Below are 20,589 nucleotides of genomic sequence, written 5' to 3' on the forward strand. Positions count from 1 at the left end.
CTCCAGATGAGTCCTACAGATGAAAACAATCACTGTGGGACAAGGGTGCCCCTTGATCCCAGGAAAGACCCTATTTAAGTGCCCTAGTGACAAAAGATTGCAGTTTTCATTTCCCCCCAACACCGCATTGAAGGGACCTGCCAGCGCATTGTGACAAACAATGAGGCAGTTTTGGGTGCGCAGAATCTGTGCTGCCTGTGGACAGCCCTGCCTGAAAATCCCAAAGTTGAGAGGACAGAGAGTTTTTCTCTTTCGTACTTGTTTTCTCTTACTGCAGCAGCTGCTGTTGAATGGGATGGGCATGGCTGGATATCACCTTTTGAAGAGCTAGGATATGCTCATTTATCTGGAGAAGCTCTGCTCAGTCTTGATCAAGAAGTGATTTTACTAGTCTCTTCATAAACTGTCTCCAACTCTGTCTTGGGCACCCTCAATCCAGGGCTAACTAGATCGTTTCCTGTTGATAAGACAAGGACAGGCTGTTCAGGAGATCCTTTGACTTTTGGAGGCTGATAGAAAGTCTTAGTTATTTCCACAAGTTCCCTCATTCACATGCAACTATCAGGAAGTCTCTGGGAAACTGCAGAGGTGAAACACCAGGGCTCAATTAACCCTGGAAGTGTCAGAGGCTTCCTTGCAAGACTTGCAGATCCATCTCCTTCCATGCTTTCAGCAAGGATTAGGCTGCTGTTGAAGCTTCTCAGCCTAATACTGCCTTTGTCAGAGTGATCTTTAGCCTTAATTTGATTAGGAACTCCCCATTCCATTTAAAGTAGCTTTGTGAGGAGCATCCTATGATCTTATCTATAGAGGAATGTAGGTACAGTCGAGTGCCTGACAGAGTTTAGGTGCTATCTGCTGCTTTGTGACTGCTTGCCTGCCTGCAGGCAGATACTGTCTGCAGCATTTGTGGAGCATCTCTACCAAGGTATATGATCCCTTACAGACAGGCAGGACAGCTGAAGAGGTACCTTTTCCCTTCCAACTTTTAGCCAGAGAGGACAGGAAACCAAAAGCTGATCCTACTAGATGGGTTTCTCCCCAAAAGGCTGGCTGTGAAGGTCTTTACCTTTGGTTGAATGAAGGCTTTGCTGCTTGGCCAAGAGTTTTTCCTTCTTTGGGCTGAGTTGCCCTATTCTTTCTGTCTGTGGCTAAGAGATGCTCTCTGGAGTTACCATGGTCTCAGGCTGCCAGGCAGCAGGACCAGCTAGTAGCATCCCTAGAGGGACTTGGATTTCTGAGTCAAGAAGGAAGCGCGCAAACAGGTTTTTAACTGGGAGCGAATGGTGCTTGGACATGTCCATACGTTTGGTTTTGGGTTAAAAGGTGTTGTACAAAGATGGTACATGTGTAAGGGCATATCCCTTGTGAAAGTTGGAACAGCTACACGTCTTCAAGATGAATTGTTAAAGGAATTCACCTTTTCTTCCTTCGAAGTGGCCTCTGGTTCTGAGGGAAGGTCTCCAATGATGGTGAGACAGGCTGAAGACATGATAAAATAGCTTCTGAAGGATGAGGATCTGGAAGATGTTGTGTTTCTAAGTGTCTAGCTAAGTAGCCAAGAGCAGGCTCTGACCATGATGGGAATGGCAGGAGGTCTGTCCACCATGACTATGCTTTTGTTAAACCAAAGTTCTGTTCAGTCTCACATGAAAATGTTTCCCTTTTTCTCACTAAAATAAAGAGAAGAAAATCACTCCTCTGCAAATGAAGCAAAATGCATTTTCAGTTTGGAGAAGTCCCTTCTATGCTTGGTCTGTTGTTAAACAGATCCATGGGAATGCTACTGTGGGGAATGCAGGGTGAACACTGCAGGGAGCACCAAGTAGCCAAGGAGATGCAAGGCATTCTGGCCGGCATGTGCTTGGCAGCCACTGAAGCTGCGTTTTGCTGGGCACGGAAAAGCGGCACGTAGGACAGCAGAGGAGAGGCAGGCAGGCCACAGGGAAGAGGAGGAGGGTGGATTAAAGCTCGTTAGGATCCAAGGTCTGCTGAGATGGAGGACTGCAAAGCTGCGCACACTATCTCTGAGTGGCTTTTTGGTGCTTTGGATGTCACAGGGGAAGAGCCACATGAAGGCAGGTGCATTGGAGCCCTGAGAAAGCAGCTCTGCTGGGTGTTTGCCAGGCTGCCCTGGGTGAGGAGTGCTTGGAACTCTTTTCTGTTTTGGCATGCCTGCGCAAATCCTGACCCATTAGGCTGCTGACACAGAACGAGGACACCAGAACACAATGCGAGTATTGTTCTGTCTTTGGGTGAGATATATCTGCCCAATTTAAATGCTTAGAAGTTAGTGGCCTGGAGGAAAAAAAAGAGCAAAATGTTAGAATGGCATAGCTGGACATCAAGTTCCTGACTAAAGGTGTTTTTTTTGTGAGGAGTGGATTATTTTGCTCTTGAGATCCCTTCCAACAGCTCCAAAGTCTTTTTGAACCTCCAAGCGATCATTTGGTCATGTACCAGGAATAGAGCGTATTGCCCTCCAGCTCTTCTGTAAGAGACCAGGATGCTTCACCCCACCAAAACAATCTTTGCTCTTATGCCAAAAGCTCAAAAACATATAAGGAAGCCTGTGATTCTGGGGGCCTTGAAATAATTTTCTTTTAGTACCTGGCTTGGTAACACCGTCTGTCATAGAAAACTGTATCATATCAGCTTCCCTCTGCATTAGAGATCATTCCCTGCTGGGAGCTTCAACAGAATCATCTTGTGTCTGAAGCCCATCAGTGAAAGCCAAACTCTCCCTTTTAGGCTTTGTCTGCTCTTTAGTAATCACTTAAGGCAGCCTGGGATTTGGAGAGACATAACAGTTCTTTGATTTTGCACTCCCGTCAGAAAGGAATGAAAAATGACCTCTGAGTACATGCAAAAGAAGAGTGAAAAAAGCAGAAGGCATCTGAGTGCACAGTGGAACAAATGGATGTTGTTATGGGCAGAGCTGAGTAGTTAGTGCCAATACTTGGATTTTTCAGAAGGGTCTGTAGGAACTGTAATCAGGATGGGAAATCAGTGTTTTGAATTCCTTTAAGCCCTGTAAAAATCGAGGACTAATAATTATCTCTACAAGATGCCCCACTCTAGAAAACTGCTCAGGTAGAGGGGCAAAATCAGAGTCCAGCAAAGCACTGAATTCTGCTTTTATCTTTTGACATGGGGAGTATGCAGAGCCCTCAGCTAAGCGACTCATGTCTGCCAAGGAAAGCACAGAGCACAGTGCTTTGCTGGATTGAGTCCAGAGTGCTTGGGGCCTTGCAAGAGGGAGTTGCAGCCTCCTCTGGGCATTGGAGGGACTCGGACAAGCGTGTGGACTGCTTCCAGCATCTGCTTGGACGAGCTCAGTCACGGGGGTGCGGACGCGACTGCCTGAGCATTGTGAGAGTGTGGGAAAGGAGAATGACCCATGTTATAAATCAGAGATGCCTCTACAGTAACAGCAGAGGGACTGATGGGGTCCTCAGCTGCGCCTCTTGGGAGAGCAGCATGTAGAAGACCCATAACTTATTTTACTCTTGAGGTCCCTTCCAACAGCTCCAAAGTCTTCTTGAACCCCCAAGCTATCATTCAGTCATGCAGGAGGAATAGGTCTTTGAATTTCAACTCTATGTCACAACTGATTTCCTAAGTCCTTCCAGAGCTCCTTTTGTGGATTGAGTTCCTTCGTTTTTCTACTTGGCCTTGAACTTTCTTGCACTTTGAAGCAGCAGGCTGAAAGATCTGAGCTGCAGCTAGCTTGCACTGGCAGCTGTCCACATCCCCTCCTACTCCTCACTTCCAAACCTGGGGTTTATTCTGTAACAGCTGTTCAAAGAGCAAATTTAGTAGTAGTTGTGCATAGTGGTTTGTTTTAACTTGTGATTTGTGTATGTTAAGATCACAAGTTTAGAGATGGAGTTACTTGAAGTGCAGAAGAACAAAACTGGGATAAGTGGAGAAGAGCAAGCGTCGACTGATGGAGCACAAGAAATGCGAGAGGTAAGAGGATTTCCCTGGACAATAAATAATCCATTTAGAAACGGGGGTGGAGGGGGGGGGTTCTTCCTTACCTCCTTCTGAGAGTTTGTAGCCCATCAGCTCATGTGAAACAGATGGATGCGCTTCTCTGGAGGAAAGCAGCTAACTAAGCATGTTGACTTGCTTGTGAGGGTGAAGGGTTTACATGTGTGGAGGATTAATTTACCCCTCATGGAGGGAATATAAAGACCTGAAGTTCTACTTGGCTCTTGTTTAGAGAGTTTAGTGAAGTGTGCATAGTGTGTAGGTATGTTTGCCACAGGGCTGATTCCCAACTGTTTTGGGGCTGGTGTTGCTGTCTATTTGTCGCTCGTCAGCCAGACAGCAGTATCTGCCAGGTTTCTTCTGTGGAGAAGGCAGGGCTTGTGGTTGTGAGAGAGAACTTGCCTGCCTATCTTGAGTCAGGTGAAGGCTTCAGGCCTTCAGAGGTGCCCAACCAGGCCTGAGTATAAGGTGCACGAGTCCTGCTGGCAACTTTTGAGAAGCATTTTTCCCACCCTGGTTTTTGTAGAATACCTGTTTTCTACATTTTGTTCCTATTTTGCTAGCTTAACTGATACAGTAAAAGTGGCTGCTAATCTTACTTGTTCCAGATGCTGGAAAGCTGTCAGGAAAAGATAGAAAAGTTGGGAAGTCAACTGGGAGAGCGGAGAGAGCGGAGAAAGCAACTTGCATCTGAACTTGAACTGTTACGAGAAGATCTGAAGGCCGAAAAGAAGGTATGGTGCAGTCAGATGTGTATCAGAGACAGAATGATGCTGTTTTTCCGGGAAGAATGACCTGTGTTTTCCTAGTTTGGGAAGCAAGGAATTTTTCTGATGGCACTGCTCTTCCAGGAGGGTCTGTGTATAGCTCCAGCAATGAGATTCCTTCCAAGAGGCAGTTGCCTATGTGACCGCATGAAACATCCTAAGTTGCCTATGAAAGGTGTTGCTTGACTTCTCTTGACTTATTTCCCTAGTACAGCCGCTTTCAAAGGTTCTTCGGCAGATGATTTTAAATCTAACTGCTTTTATGAAGTTAGAAACAATTCAATTATTTATTTTTCTTTTCAATTAATCTAATAACAGAACAGTAACCCAAACTTGGTAGGCAAAACCTGAGGGCATAGTGGAAGCTTTCAGACTAAATATTTATTACATAGTGATTTGTGATTATAAGAGGCATGAATCATTGATTTGCACATTTTTTCCCAATCCCATAATCCTTAGAAAAGCAAACTGAAATGAATTTACACTTCTGAGAACCTAACATTAGCCTGGTTATTGGAAGGAGCTGGTTTGGAAGAAATTCTGCTCCTATTGCTGATGCTTGTTGATACAAATGAGTTAGGGAATTTCTTCCTGGAGGTGCAACCTTGTATGTGGTACATTACAGTGCAGCCTGAGTGGGGAGGTGGATGCAGTCAGATGAGCCTAGGTCTCCCCTGTCATGTTGTGGCACAGATACTTGGGATATTTCAGTCGAGAGCTACCTGCAGAACAACTTCAGTTATCCATTAGCAATGATTGCTTTTCTGAGGAAGATCAACTGGCTAATTCTGAGTCTGTTTGGCATAAATACTCTTTAATTTTAGTAGTAGTCTTTCCTAACCAGATTATGATGTGATATGTAGTCAAACACCCACAAGTAAGAGAAGTCTATGTGAACAGCTTGCTGAGGATCTCGGTGCTGCTTTTCACTGCATGCCCTAAAGGAATTCAGTCCACTTTACTTGAAGCAGTTTAACTGCTAGATGAAGTTTGGCAGATTTATCTCTGCTAGGAGAGTTGTTGCTGCTACAGTCTTCCAGTGGAGCACTAGAGAGGAGGCAGTATGGGATTCCAGCAAAATTACATGAGGACTGACACAGGCAGAGGCAGAAAAGGTGCCTACTTAGGCTGAAAATCACAGATACGCTGCCTGGATCAGTCAGTCTAGGGAGACCTGAGGATGACTGGTGACGAGAGGATTGCATCTATGTATTAAAAAATCCCACTCTGAGAGGCCTTAAATCAGCCGTGAGTCACATCGCTTCTGTGAATATAAGCTCATGCAACAATAGTCCTGGTATTTTGGCACAACTGTACATATGCTGAGGTCTTGCTGGAGGAACAGTGTCCTCTAGAGGACAAGACTTTTTCGTGCTGTTAGACAACAAATTCACATTGCAAAAGCTCAGGATGCAGGGCTGGCCTTGCCGAAGAGCAGGTTAGGAAGTGGCTAGATTTATCTCTAAGTACACTTATGAAAATAAATTTTCTGGTTTTGGGATAATGGGAAGAGCAGAAGGAGTGTGTCTAACTTTTACTTCCCAGTAGTTCAGTTTACTTGTAATCCAGGGATCTTTTAATCAAAATCATACATCTCTATAAAGTTGGTTGTAATTCAGCCACCATCATTGGCTGATGGTTTTGCTTAAGCTGCAGAGAAGACTATTTTTCCATCAAGGGAATCACAAGGTGAAATCCAGCAGCCTGTGTTAGACTGGACAGCTGTAATAGTCTTTAAAACAGAGAGTTTTGCCTGTATTTGGTAGGATTCCTGAGTCGACAGTTGAGTTCCTTCCCTGTTCCCAGAACAGCTGTGTTGGGGCAAATCATTTACCAGCAGAGTATTGGAGTTTAGCTTGGCATGAAATCATTGGGCTGTCATGACACCTGGAGGTAAGAATTTGAGGTTGTTCATTGTTGTTTTTGTCGGGATGCCAAAAACACATAATAGGCTGGTAACTTGGGCAGTATTTTCTTTCTTGTAAATTGTAATGATGACTGTGTATGTGATGTGCTGTGCCATGAACTGATGCTTTTCAAAGAGCTCTTTGCAATAACTGGAACTTTATTCTTGTTTCTAAGAGATTTCTGGACATCTGAGTGGAGAAAGCTCTTCTAAACTTGTAGTTAGAGGTATATTATATCTGCTAACTCCTGTTGTTTCCCCACCAGGAATTCCCTGACTCAAAATCAGAGCTTACAAGCCATTCTAATGACTTCCAGAGTCTCCAAAGAACATCAGCAAACAGAGATTTCATTAAAGTATACCACGAGAAGCTACAAAAAGATAATGCTTTGTTAGATACAGAGGTGAGAAATGTACAGAAATCACCATCATTCCAGTGTCTGATGCAGACAGCAGCTACTTGTGCATATTGCTCAAAGATAGGAATGCATCTTAGTGTGGCTAAAAAGACCTGGAATTAAAATATTAGTGTTAAAATTACCTCAGGAAGAGTTCTTCCTGAGAACCCTAATTGATTAAAATTCAAGTGCTTTAGGAATGAAAGCAATGCTAGAATTAAAATCATCACTTGGGTTTAGTGGGTTTAACAGCATCTTTCTGTGAGGGATTTGATTTCAGTACTGTTTAGCAGGAGGATATTAGACTAGATTCTGGTTCTGACCCAGTCTAGGAATTCTTGTGTCCCTGTGCACTCTTCCTCCCTTCGTTTCTTGCTCCTTTTATTTTTCTTCCACCCTCTCTTCTTGTCTGAAATTCTGGGTCTGCTGTTGCTGAGCATTATGGCATTAGGTGGTGTTGAAACAGGAGAACAGCTGTCCATACAAAGTGCATTTGGGTGTATTTCACCCTGCGGCCTTTCTTCAATTGAGATACCTCAGCTCTGTGTCCTAAAAGCTGTTTCCTGTTGGATGTTGTCACCTTCCTGTTCTGTATGAGCCTTTTATGTCGTTAAGAAGATGTGTCTGTGTGCAATCACGGTGCCTTATGGAAGATGTAGCATACAGGTCGGAAAGGCTTAACATTCCCAACTGGGGTGGGGCCCATGGATCCAGCACTGTGGGATGTGGCAGTATCATCTGTCCTGACAAGACCAGTCAGGGATTTTTTTTCCCCTGCTTCCATCAAAATCCCTTTCAGCATCCTCGTTAGCATAAAAAAGCATGTTGACATGGGTGGAGGATGCTCTGTGTGTGAGACAGCTGAGTACGTATCGTGTACCCTTACTGGTTTCTCAAGAGTTGCTAGTTTTGTAAAGAGGTAGGACACGTGATGCTGGGAACTACAGATGGGCAGCAGAAGAATGAAATCGAAGAAGTTTGATTTGATGATCGTTTACACGCAGCTGTTTCCAGTGCACAAAATAGGACTTGCATGTATATCTCAGGGTGAAGAACCATGGTGATTGGTGATTTAGCTACAGAATCCCAAGCGTTTTCTTGCTGGAGTCTCCACCAATTGCCTTATACTGCTCAAAAGATTTCCATGAGACCAAAGAAAATCAAAGTCATGGTGTTTTCTGACCTTACAGGTCTCTGAACTCCTACGAGAACAAACTAACAAACTCAAGCAAAAACATGAAGATTCAATTGCAGATGAAAAGGCAGGTGAAGAACTGATGGCTAAAGTAGTATTTTTGGAAGAACGGATCCAAAACTTGAGGGCTGAACAGGAACTGCTCTGGTAAACCTTAACAAGGCCTTTGGTATTTTCTGCACCCTATCTGCTAATTGTCCAGCCTTTTAAAAATCCTCGCAGTGCTGCTTCTGGGAAGAACAGGGATGGTTGCTTTGTGTCCACTTCTATGGCAACAATAATCATCTCTCTATAGAGCTTTTGATGGATAAGCATCTCCCTTAGTCAAATAATGATAAGTTAGGAGTAAATCCCCCCCCCCTTTTTTTTTTATCTGCTCCTAACTGTGTAAGTGTCTTTTGGGAGCATGTTTTTTCTCTTGGAGTGATGCTGTATTTGCACTAATATAGTCCCAAAGAATTCCTGTTGTGGGCTAGGGCACCTTGGGGCTAACAGCTCTGCAAACACGATGAGGAACCAGCTGCCTGCTCCTAGCAGCTGATGATGCACATCCTGATATGGATTTCAGTTGTCCTTTAAGGACAGATGTCAGCAGACGTGGGATATATGTCCCCTTTTCACAGGCAGTGGAAACTTGAAGATAGAGCATCTGTGCTTAGGCTTTCATTAATAAGTAAAAACCTGGATTTAACCCCATATATTTACAGTCAGTTTTCAGTTACCTGGGTAACTGGGTACTGGGTTAAAGTAAAACCCTACTAAGACAGGTGGGCTGGGTTATAAAGGCATATAGTTCAGATCAGGAGATAGGTCAGAGAGACAGCTGAGTGGGAGAGCATAGATTGCTGAGCTGGCACTGGCCTGAGCCTGTATTTCCATGCAGCAAGGCACTGTGCGAGTGCTCCCATGCGCTTGTGAGTGGAACCTAGCTCACATGGACTCCACATTTTTTTATGGATCACTGTCCAGGGGAGATTGACCCTTGCCCAGAACTGCTAGATGCATCTCTGGATGCCATCTGAGGCGTCCAGAGAGCCTTCAGTGTTGTTTTGAACATTTCACTGGACTGTCATATTCCAAGTTTCTCGTTCAGAGAGTGGTTTCTTGTGGGTGTATATAGTTACGTTATCTTTACTATTTCTCCTTCAAGTTCTGAATTACTAGAAAGCAACAAGAAGAGGGAGGAGCTAGAAAAGCAGCTAAAGGAGAGCAATGAAGAAAAAGAGTTGTTACTGGAAGAAATTGCCCAGCTAAAACAAGATACTGTGGCTACATGGGAGCAGCATGACAGCATGGATGAAGATGTTTTGAAGAGGAATCAAGGCATGGTCCATAAAGAGAACAAGTTTCTCTTATCACAGAATTCTGCAGGCAGTTTAGATGGGAGCATTAAACAGGTATGGGCAGCCTCATCTGCACTGTGTTTTTTCACTAATTTAGTGGCAAAACCTAACTAAAAGGTGGCCTGGAAGCCAGTCCTTGCAGTGCTGTACTGTTAGCATACTGACAGAGGTAAGAGGCTGACTGATATCCCGGTGAAAAGTTCTGAGAATGAGCAGTGTCATTGTTTCCTTTCCTTTTGTCATGTTTTTAGATGTAAAAGCTGGACTTGGTATTCCCATAATGGTCTCACTTTTGGTATAGGCAGAAGCAATTCCACTTCCCTTGGTATTCCACTTGGGTATAAGAACAGGATTTTCTGCTCTTATATCCAAATGCTTGAATTTAGCTGACTTGCTGTAGCAGCTCACAGACAGCTGGGTTTTGCCACAGCCTTATGTCCTTGTCTCAGTTACTGCTCTCCAGTTATTCTACTAGGTGGCAGACAATATCTACATTTGATGACACTTCATATAGCTGTGTTTTAAATTCAAGTTGTTCATCTGCCTTGCCATGTGATATAAAAAAAGAAGAGCAGCTATCCCTGCCAAAAGAGAAAGAAATCATGGAGGTATTCAGGACTGGGAATTTGAGGAGAAGCAAGGATTATGTACAGGAATTTGGAAGGCAAGAGAGGACAGAATGGCCTGCAGACAGGAGTGGGAAGAGAAAGAGGATCAGCACCATACCAATACAAAGAAGTGTAAAGTCTTTATAGAAAAATATACTGTCTGCCAAAGCAAGATACGAGATGTAGAGGGGGTGCTGAAAGGGATCCTGATGGAAGCAGGAGAAAAAAAAAATCCCTGATTCCCCCTTCCCCCCAGTAGGGGATTTATTCTGAGAAGAAAGCTTGATCTTCAGTGGATTTCATTTGATCCCAAGAGCAGGGGGTAAAGATGCAAGGTCAGAATGCAGATCAGTAGATGGCTTAAAGTGATGCTGTGAAGAAAGATTTTGATACCCTGCATGTGGGAAGAAGATTGGAGTTTGCACAAAAGGCACTTCCAAGAAGATGGAGGGACTGAAGTGCTATGGAGGCAGAGCTCGATTATTTTCTGAAAGCCAGAAAGACCTGTTTGCCTGTGACAACCAGAGCAGAAGTCAATGGTGTGGGGTGGTCATGTGGCATTGTGCCAGCATGTCTATTCCTATACTGCTGCTGCAATTTCTTCCTTCTGCCTTTGGATATTTCACCTGTGCTTGGTGTCTTAGCAAGGCTCTGGCACAAGACTCTGGACATGGCCAGGAACCAGCTCAGGAATGGGTCTGATTTAAAACAACTTGTGCTGTTTTGCTTTTACTTGTCAGGTTCGTTTTAACAGGGATTTGTTTCCTGATCCAGGTTATTGTATCTTCCTCCTCAACCTCAACAGTTGTATCAGTCCCTCTGAGGGGATGGCCAAGGTGGGGCAGACGGAGCTGCTCAAGTGGGAAGAAGAAGAAATGTTTGCCTGACTGTACCCCTCTTAATTTCCATTAACCCTACTGGTGTACTTTGGCTTTCTTCATCAGTCTCTTAACTGCTGATCTTTATCCTTTCTTGAAGGTAATTTTCCCATCACCTTTGTTACTTCCCTCTTTCTGCAGAGTCTGTCTGAAGAACGATTCCAGCAGCAGGATGAAAAAATGCAGCAACTGCGGCAGGATCTGCGTCGTGTTCAGAACTTGTGCAGCTCAGCTGAGAGGGAGCTTAAATATGAAAGGGAGAAAAACGTTGACTTACAAAAGCAAAATCTCTTGCTCCAGCAGGAATGTACCAAGGTAGGAGCAGAGCAGATAGGAGCGCTTGAGAGAGCATCATTTCATTTTACAAATCATAGGAGGTCTGGGGTGCTGATTTCAACAGGCTTGGGCTCATTTGCACTCTCGTCAGCACTGGTGACTTTCTGAGTCTGTTAATATCTCACTCTCTCCCCAGTGTTTCCAGTTAATTTTTTCAAAAAAAGTTTGACCATACAGTATCTGAGGCTCTCAAGTGTGCTCTGTGGGAATTGCACTGCCTCCAAATAAAATATACTATACTCACTCCCTCTGTTTCTATTTTTCTTTTGCCCAGTGCCTGGTAATCCTATTACCCTTTTCCTGATCAAGACATTTTAGATGCTGTATATTGAAATGCGAGCTTGATTTCTTCTTCTTTCAAACTCAGGTCAAAGCTGAGCTGAAGCAAGCCCGTGCAAAACTTGTGGATGCAACTGAAACGTACTCCTCTCTCTCAGCACAGTGGGAAAAAAGCCAGCAGAAGGTCAAAAAGCTTGAACAAGAGCTCTTAAAGTGCTCGCAGGCTGATACACTGCAAAGTAGCCTGCAAGAGAAACTTTCACAGGAGAAGTCCAAAGTATGCGAAGCACAAAAAAAGGTAACTTGTCAACTTGGAGTAAGTTAACATCAATCACGTTTTTAGCAGTTACGTGCAGCTGTTCTTCACTACAGAAAAGAAGCAGTATCAGTTCATGAACCAGTAGTCTGAAGTGTGTTTTGCTAGTTTGAGATCATTTGGGAGGCTGGCTGAATGTTTCGGGGAAGCATATCTGTTATTAGCAGGAATATAATTAATACAACAGAATGAAAATCTGATACCTCAACTCTTGTCTTTAAAATTCAGTATCCCTGAGTATACTGGTAGCTGGGCTGGCTGGTTTGGGCAGCCTGGGTCACATTCTCACTGCAGACACTTGCTGTTCGTAGCAAACTGGTGAATTACAAAAGCTTATGTTTTCCATGGCATTGATTCTGCCACCTCCCTGCACCATTCACTGGAGTCTTTTGGATCTGAAGTGTACAGGATCAAATTAAGTATAAAAAGGATTGTTGCTAATTCGTGATACAGTATCTGATCTGTTATCTGACAGTCATTGGAAAGATTTTACTTTTAATGGACTTTGCAAAGACACACAGAAATAAGTACTCCTGAACAGAAGCAAGCAAATCTTTCATTTCCAAGACTACTTTGTTTCAATTACTGGCCTATAAATTCAGAAAGCTTAATCTGTGCCCAATTTTGACCCGAGATCTCAAAGCTCCAGCAAAAGCTGAAGGAATCACAACACCAACTCCTTCTGGTAGAGGCCAATGTTTCAGACAAGAAACTCCTGGAGGAGGAATTGAAAGAGGCCCGAGAAAATGAAGCTCGAGTACAGCAGGAACTCCATGAGGAGTGCCTGAAAAGGTACCTAGAGCTGGATATGGACTGTGACATGTGTAGAGGGAAGGTGCATGCCAGCAAATGCCTCTGTGCCAACTTGCCAACTACGTCCTATAGCTGTTAGATGGGCTCCAGGAGTCACTGGCCACTGGTTGTGCCTCCCCCCCCCCTCTTTCTGGCCTACAGGGGCCATGCAGTGACGTACACTGTTGAGCACATGGGCAGATCCCCACAGAATCCTCTTTTTATAAGATTTAAGTGATTTGTTTTGGAAACTTCAACTGCCTCAGAGGGTGCGTGGCCCCTCCTGCCAGCATTATGGTTTGGTTTGGAGATTGTTTACCCTGGAGATGCCAGCAGTGCCCTTTCTTGTGCACCCCCTCATCCTAGGATTTATGTTACCAGATAGAACATGTAGCGTTTGACATCGCGCTGGTACCTAGGGGCATCCAGTAGGTAATGATTTCTTTCTACCCCCGAAGCTGCCCAGTATGAGGCTGTTTTTGGACCACTGCTTTACCCTGGTGTGTGGCCACCTCCAAGTGCGACAGGCTGAGCCTGTCCAACTGTCTCATCACCTCTCCTAACACACAGCCTCAACAAGAGCCAGTCTTGAACCCATGGTAGCAGGTCACGGGCTGGCCTCCATGTCACAGTTTCTCACTGTCACACTGACATGCTTTTAGGAAGCTACTGGAGCAGCAGGTGGAGGAGCTGCGGCAGCAGCTCCAGCACTCACGTGAGACAGAGGCGTCACTGGCCAAGATGCATGTCCAGCTGCAGGCCAAGACTCTGCACGTCCTAGAAGATGAGAGGAAAGCAGACTCGAGCGAGGTGAGTTGCAGCATCCAGGTGAGTCCTCACCACCCAAAGTGATGCTGTGCTAGAGGCTGGCTCCAGAGCAGACTAGTGAGCTCTAGGGAACAGTTTGTGCTGGGAAATGGGACATTCCAGTGTGAAATCTGTGCCTAGGAACTGGTGAACTAGAGTCAAAACGTACCAGGTGCCAAGCCCTTGAGAATTCCACTGGTTTAAACAGGGGCTGCAGAAGAGCATTATCACATCTCTAGTAGGTTTCCTGGGGATGCAGCTTTGAGGGCAGGGAAGAAGACCTACAAGGCACAAGTGGAACAGGCCATCCCCTTTTCTTGCAGAGTACAGAGCTTTTAGCAGGAGAATTTCAGCAGAGTCCACAGTCTGTAAGGCTACATTACCACTGTCTGTCCTGTCGAAGCCTGCTGTCCCCCAGCAGCACAGAAATTCACATTCCTCCAATTTTAATGGGGGGGAGAGGGGGTGGGAGAAGGGAGGGAGAGGCCTTAGTGAGAACACTGGCATTTATGACAGAGAAGCTTTGGAGACCAGACTGAAAGGAGGTGCAGAGCCCCTACAAATATCATGCATGCAAATAAAAAACCATTATTTTTCAGCATCTCCAGTGTCACAAGGAGAATCAGAAGCTTTCAGAGCAACTTTCATTGCTGAAGGAGGAAAATAAAGCCCTTTATGAGGAAGGAGTCCGTCTCCTGAACCAGAAGGATCTGTATGTCAGGTAATGACTGAAGCAGCAGCAGATCTGAAGGAACAAAAACTATCCGGGAGTTGCTCTTGATGTTCCCAGAGGTGATGCTGGATTTAACTATGTCCTAGGTTTTCATGTCTCACCTGCTCAAGACACCTAGCACTGAGAGATCTGCCTTAACCTAACACCTTTGTCTTCAGCTGTGTTGTATATCACACATCTGCTACCACTTTGAATTCTCCTTGACAGCTGATGGTGGTGCAGAGGAGAGAGGGGGTCAAGCATGTGGGTGCTGTTGTCTAAGATCTGGTCCCAGCAGAGTTGCTTCATGGAACTGTTTGTTACTCCCCATGCTCTTTTGATCTAATTTGAAGCAGAGTAGCTTTTTTTTTCCATAAGTTTTGAGCAAACGTGCAAATATCACTAATTTTGGTAGAGGCTTTTCCTTTTTTTGATGTGATTTTTCCCCTCTGCCCGAACTCTCACAATAAAAAGTAGATGAGAGCATTTATTTCCTACCTAAATGAGGCACATTTGAGGAAAAGAGTAAAGATCACAAGTCTCAATAGAGACAAATTTTTAACCCCAACGTGCTGCAGCTATAAGCAGTGCTCACTGAAGTAGCTGTCTCTTTCTGAGACCCACTCTGTTTGCCTGACGTGTGCTGTTCAGGATCCTTCTTAGGCCTCACATCCTTTGCAGTGCCTGCAAAAACTTTGATTTGAAGGACTGCAGCAGTAGCAAGGTGAGGATGGGTAAAGTCTGGGACTTTTCTCGGCAAGTAGGTTGAATTATCCTGGATTCAGCACCCTGGCTCTTTCCCACATGTGATTGTGAGGTTACTGCTTGCCTCTGTGGGAGCCTGTTATTTGAATGTTAACGCAAAGCAGTAAATAAATACAGGAAGAGGTGAGAAGCAAAGATGGAGGAGCGCTGCAGGTCTTGAGGTAGCTGTTAGAAAGATAGGAAATCCAGCCCCTCCTGTATGGGTGCTGCCTTGCCAGCATTCGGGAAAGCACCACGGCTCCCCTCTGCCCGCGTGAGGAAGACGCCGGACGCAAGCCTGGCTGCAGCAGCAAAGGGCTCACTGTCCTGCTCCAAGCTGCAATGGTCAGGCACAGGGCTGGGCATAGCACACCTGAGCAGCCTCCATCCCATGGGTTGCTTTCCTTCATATTCATTTTTTTTCCCTAAGTACTTCCCCAAATAAATAAGCTGCTGCTGTTTATCCTTTTCACACTGCTTCCAATTTTGGTGGCTTCATAGCCTTACTTGGTATTTAGGTATGGAGTGCAGAGCTGAGAAGGGCAAGGCCAAAGGATTTGTAAAGCTGAGAGTCAATTTGGGGAATGCTTTGGGTTATCTTCCCTCAGTCAACTTCTGTTTGATTGATACTGTAACTTAACAGTGTAACCCTCACTACAAAAGAAAAAAAAAAAACACAACAACAAACTGGTCAGACCCAGCTGTGAAAGACAGTCCAGAACATCAATGTACTCACTCTGCCTTTAGCTTCGCTGCCAAAAGGAGTTTAGTAGATTGGTGAGGCTTAGACTGGCAAGCTTGAGTAAGTGCAGGAGACCTCCTGCTTTGTTCTAGACCCGGAACACAAAAGCGTTCTGTGGCCTGATGTTTGTGCCTCCGCAGGAAATACAACGAAATGCAGCTCCGCCACAAAGACAAGATCCGCAGAGCGAAGGAGACGTTTATCCATGAGGTGAAACAAAGGGACAGTAAAATTAAGCAGCTTGAAAGTGAGCTCAGCGAGTCAAAGCTCCAAGTGGAAAAGGTGAGAGAACGTATAACAGGGCTTCCCCCATGAGGGAAGACGGAGGAGCTGCCTACAGCACGTCTGCTGTAGGTGATGATGGTGACCCATTTGGTAAAGCCCTGTAAAATTTACAGAGGCTAGAGAAGAGTGGAGTGTAACTGTGGTTATTTCTTTCTGCATTAATGCTCAGGGGAAGGTGCTGATTGCACAGATCACTGCAGAGAATGAGAAATTACTCCAGGAAAGACGACGGCTCCTCCAGAAGATCTCTGACCAGGAGGAGACCCCTTGGAGCAACAAGTCTACGATTGCCACTCTCCAGAGCAGGTAGGCACTTGCTGATGTCCAGGGTGGGAGGGATACCCTGGGATCCTGCTTCTTCCCATCCATTTTACAGTTTTATGCCCCTCTTTGTCTCTGAAGAAGAAATCCTTGTTCTGTGTGTGTAGGGAAGCCTGAATTGCGCCCATCAGTAGTGCTGTGGCTTTCAAATTGCTGTGGGATGTAATCAGGCCCTTTCCCCAGCAAAGGCTTTGCCGTATGGCTGAGGTCTGTAGAAGCAAAAGGTTTTGAAGGGAAAACACCCCTTCAAAAGCATAGTGTGGCTGGAAGGGAAATAATTTGTGCCTTGTTTGTGTGTGATATGCTCAGAGTGAAGATCCTGGATGAGGAGAGTATGCGACTGCACGAGAGCAAACTCCAGCTCTCTGGCCATGTGCACGCCTCGCAGCGCGCTCTGAGGAGCATCCCCACTCCCAGCGTGGAGGTGAGATGCGGTGAGCGGGGCATGTTCTCAGCAGACGGGTTGCAGGAGCTGGCGTCTCCAGCAAGCAAGGGTTGGTGTCTGTTGCTGCAGCTCAGGTGCCAGAGAAGAGATGAACTGACCCCTCATTCCCCTGGAAATCTGGTGGAGAGGGACAACAAGCACACAGGAGACTTTCACAGCTTTATTGCTGTGTAGGGGCTTTCTGGGAGCTGGCTGCCTTGACCGCAAAGGTTCAACATATCTGCCACACTAGCCAGTCCTCAGAGCTGCTGGGAGATGAGGTTCTTTTTTTAACAAGGGCAGAGATTTCACTTTGGCTCTTTTTAAGTCCAGCAGTTCTTAAAAGACCTCAGTAGTGGGGCCTGGTCTTGTTAAAACTAGCTTTAAAATTAAAAGAATTTAGAACAGTGTGTTGGGAGTTTTAGGTGTGTAAGATAAAACCTCAGAGTAAGCTGACCAGTAACATTGACCGAATTGTACTGGATGATGATATTCGTTACCTAAAAACACAGTTTTGGATTGACAAAATTTTTGCGGGTGGGGAGAAATGGAGAAAAATCCAGGGAAATCCCAAGATTTTGTTTCAAAACTATCCAAATAAAACAGGTAGATTTGGGGTATGTTGGTGCATTTTGAAAATTGGAGGTGCATTTTGAAAATTTTTCTGTTTGGAGATGAACAGTTACATATGAAACTACTGTTCCAGGCTGGGCAGAAACAACTGTTTTTCATTGTGTTCTGTTTTTATCTGGTCTTTTTTTTTTTTTTTTTTTTTTTTTTTTTGACCTGGGCTGCTGTGGGCTTGATTTTCCGTTTAGATTCAGACCCCAAAGGACAAATATTATTAATAGCTCTGTGGAGTTTGGGGGCACTTTGAAGACCAAGATTGTACCTTGAAATTTGGGGGAAATTCAGTGTCAGACATGCGCCTGCTCCTCTGAAAGTCCCTGTTTCTTGTTTTAGGACTTCAAGAGTGTTAACTTCCCTGAACGCCAACCACAGAGTAAGATGTTGCCATCTCCCTGTATCAGGTACTGTGGGGTAAAAGGAGAAGACAGGCAGTTCCTGTCTGCTTGTGGCAAGGGAGAAGCAGGGCATTTTGGTTGTCAAAACAAATGCTGCTCCACATTTTTTTTTTTTAACCCCCAAGAGTCTTTTTTTGTCACGTTACAGGAAAAGCAGTATTAAAAAGATCCTATAAAACTGATGGGATGGTCAGAAAGTTTCCTATTTGTCCAGGGAGTGCCTGAGTGCACTCTCAACGTCTGGTGTAGCCGGGAACACCAGGATCTGAGCCGAAACGGGCAAAAGGCAGTCGAGCACGCTAGTGGGGAAGGCAGAGACTGCAGCTCTGATCTCTGCTTGCCGGAGGCCCAGCCCGACAGCCTGCTCGCAGCCTTGGGTGCTGATGAGTAAACACCAAGGGTAATGGCTAGTCTGTCCCAAGTCAGCATGCTCTGGGGGAGATGGGGGCTGTTAGCTGCTTGCCTGGAGGACGTGTGTCTGAGCCTTAGCCCGAGTGAAATGCATTCACTGGAGCTCTGCGCTGCCTCGCAGAGGTGCTGGGAGGAGCAATGAGGCCGCGCAAGCGGTAGGCAGAGACGGATATGGTTTGCAAAATGGCTTAAGAGAGGAAATTTTTTTCAGCTTCCCGGCACGAGAACTGCCAGACTCCCTCAGCATCCTGAAGGCCACGCAAGACGTCAAGCCTGAAGAAGGGGCTGAAAGCCAGGAGTCCTCCTTTTGCTTATCTCCTTCACAACCTTCGGAGATCGGATACTTAAACGTAGCTTCGCCCGGAGACACCACTGCCTCCCAACTGCAGGAGGAGAGTCAGAGCATCAGCTGTGAGAACTTCTAAACGGGGAAGACCCTTGACAAATATGCACTAGCTGGACTGCAGAGGCTGGGCTTTGGTTGTCTAAGGATGCCAAGGACTGCAGGGGAAAGAACTGCCAAATGACTTATTCAGTGATTTCTGTGATATTTTTCAACTAAATTCTTCAATGGCTATTTTTAACTTTACCCAGCTGTAGGGGTATGTGCGTGTGTGTGTGTGTGATTCCCCCATCCAGCTCAATGGCTGAAATTCATAGATCAGTTAAGTAAAAGTGAAGGGGGGGAGGATGAAGTACATGTTCCACTGAATCCTAATTCCCTGTGCCGTCCAAACTCCCACCTTTGTAAATAAAAACGGGGCAAGTTCACCTACGCATTCTCTGGTCCCCACCACTGCCTGCTGTGTGCCCACTTTTCTCCCTTCCCCTCCATCCACACTCAGAGGCTTGTTGCTCCCCTCTTGGTGCGCTCTTATCTCTTCCCTTTTCCTCTGTGCAAGCTAACGGAGGGGAAGAAAGGGAGTCTGCTTGTAGCTGTGACTGGAGAGAAGCAGTGAGCAAGGTGGAAGGGACTGGGAGCACGCCCAGAAGGAAAATGAAGGAGCGGTGTTGTGCACGGTGGGGAAAGGAGGGGTTCGGTGTTTGGGGAGGGGAGTGGCGTGGACCTGAATGCTCACAAACGGGAACGGAGGATCTACGGGTGCGCTTGGGTGGGAATGGAAGGAATCAGGTCATGGAGAGAAGGGAACGGAGGGGATCTGTGCAAGCGAAGAGGGAAACGGAAGGGCGTAGAGCATTCCCTGTGGGGAAAGGAAGGCACTGACCAGGCGTGGATGGGAGTGGGGATGTGAGCGCTCACGAAGGGGAGCAGAGTTGTGTCCGTGCTGAGGAGAGAATCGAGAAGATGGGAGAGCTCCCAGAGGAGGGTGGAGGGGACCTGAGCGCTCCTGGAGGGGCAGGGTGGCTTCCTCCTTCCGACCAGCCCCGACGTGGTCCATCAGGAGCAGCCAGTGCTGCAGAGCTCAGCCCCCTTGGGGACAGGCACAGCTGCAAGGCATTAGAGGGACATTTGGCCCATGTCCCCCTATTGCCCTCCTTGCATGTCTAGGTCACTTTGGGGCAGATTCTCCACTGCAAATGGGGGAGTTTCAGCTCCCCTGCAGCCGTCAGAAGCAGCGAAGCAGGAGACGCTGGTTTGAGGAGGCAGCAGCCGACGCTCCAGGCAGGCTAGGACAGTCGTTAGCCAGGAGGGAAGCGCGGACACGGCGGCGTCCCCCGCGCGCTGCCTCCCTGCGCTCGAGCGGAGGGGAGGAAGCGCCGAGCTCCCCGTCACCCGCCCGGCACCGCCCGTCTCCGTGCTCCAACAGCAGCGCAACAGAGCCTGCTGCTGCGCTCCGAGCCAGACACCAGGCTGGAGCAGAAGCGGAGGAAAAGACCCGATCCTGGTCAGGTAGGTGGTGAGCGGGCCGAGCTCGGTAAGGGCGAACTCGGAGCCTTCGCGGACGCTCCAAAGCGCAGAGCTTAGAGGCCGACCGCGAGAACGCGTTCCGCAAAGACGCGCGCTCCCCAGGCCGCTGCAGCTCGGTACTTCTAGCTTTGGGGTTGTCGAGTTTATCCTGAAGTCTCTATAAAAGCGTCCTTCCGACTCCTAACTTTTACAGAAGCTCTGGGTTTGTAACGCCAAGCTTTTCCTTTCTTTATAAATCGGAAACTGCACAGATGCACTTTTATATAAAGGTGTATCTTTAAACTTAAGTTTAAATATATATATTTAAAGTGTATGTGCACTTTTAAAAGCGTATTTGCATTTACACGCTCTCTAAACTAGATGTTCTTCCTTTTTTGCACTTTAGAATTTCTTTATGAAATTAGAACTTTGTAAATTAACTTATAAAGTGTATC

General features: G+C 46.1%; 1 protein-coding gene across 8 annotated transcripts in view; it reads left to right on the forward strand.

Moving 5' to 3' along the window:
- Nucleotides 1-19,056, forward strand: part of CCDC30 (coiled-coil domain containing 30) — a 39,399-nt gene extending 20,343 nt beyond the window's left edge. For 6 of the 8 annotated variants that reach the window (XM_062593407.1, XM_062593410.1, XM_062593409.1 and 3 more), the window contains 15 exons: nt 3,871-3,972; nt 4,605-4,730; nt 6,936-7,073; nt 8,258-8,409; nt 9,413-9,659; nt 11,233-11,406; nt 11,795-12,004; nt 12,657-12,814; nt 13,477-13,624; nt 14,221-14,342; nt 15,960-16,101; nt 16,274-16,410; nt 16,735-16,849; nt 17,813-17,880; nt 18,497-19,056. In XM_062593407.1, coding sequence (XP_062449391.1) covers nt 3,871-3,972; nt 4,605-4,730; nt 6,936-7,073; nt 8,258-8,409; nt 9,413-9,659; nt 11,233-11,406; nt 11,795-12,004; nt 12,657-12,814; nt 13,477-13,624; nt 14,221-14,342; nt 15,960-16,101; nt 16,274-16,410; nt 16,735-16,849; nt 17,813-17,880; nt 18,497-18,710 — 2,253 coding nt within the window. In that variant the 3' untranslated portion in view covers nt 18,711-19,056. The remainder of the gene's footprint in view (nt 1-3,870; nt 3,973-4,604; nt 4,731-6,935; nt 7,074-8,257; nt 8,410-9,412; nt 9,660-11,232; nt 11,407-11,794; nt 12,005-12,656; nt 12,815-13,476; nt 13,625-14,220; nt 14,343-15,959; nt 16,102-16,273; nt 16,411-16,734; nt 16,850-17,812; nt 17,881-18,496) is intronic. The other 2 variants (XM_062593414.1, XM_062593415.1) reach the window with 2 other exon arrangements.
- The last annotated feature ends 1,533 nt before the right edge of the window (nt 19,057-20,589 follow it).

Source organism: Rhea pennata, chromosome 22 (genome assembly GCF_028389875.1).
Source record: "Rhea pennata isolate bPtePen1 chromosome 22, bPtePen1.pri, whole genome shotgun sequence".
Classification (NCBI taxonomy): Eukaryota; Metazoa; Chordata; class Aves; order Rheiformes; family Rheidae; genus Rhea; species Rhea pennata.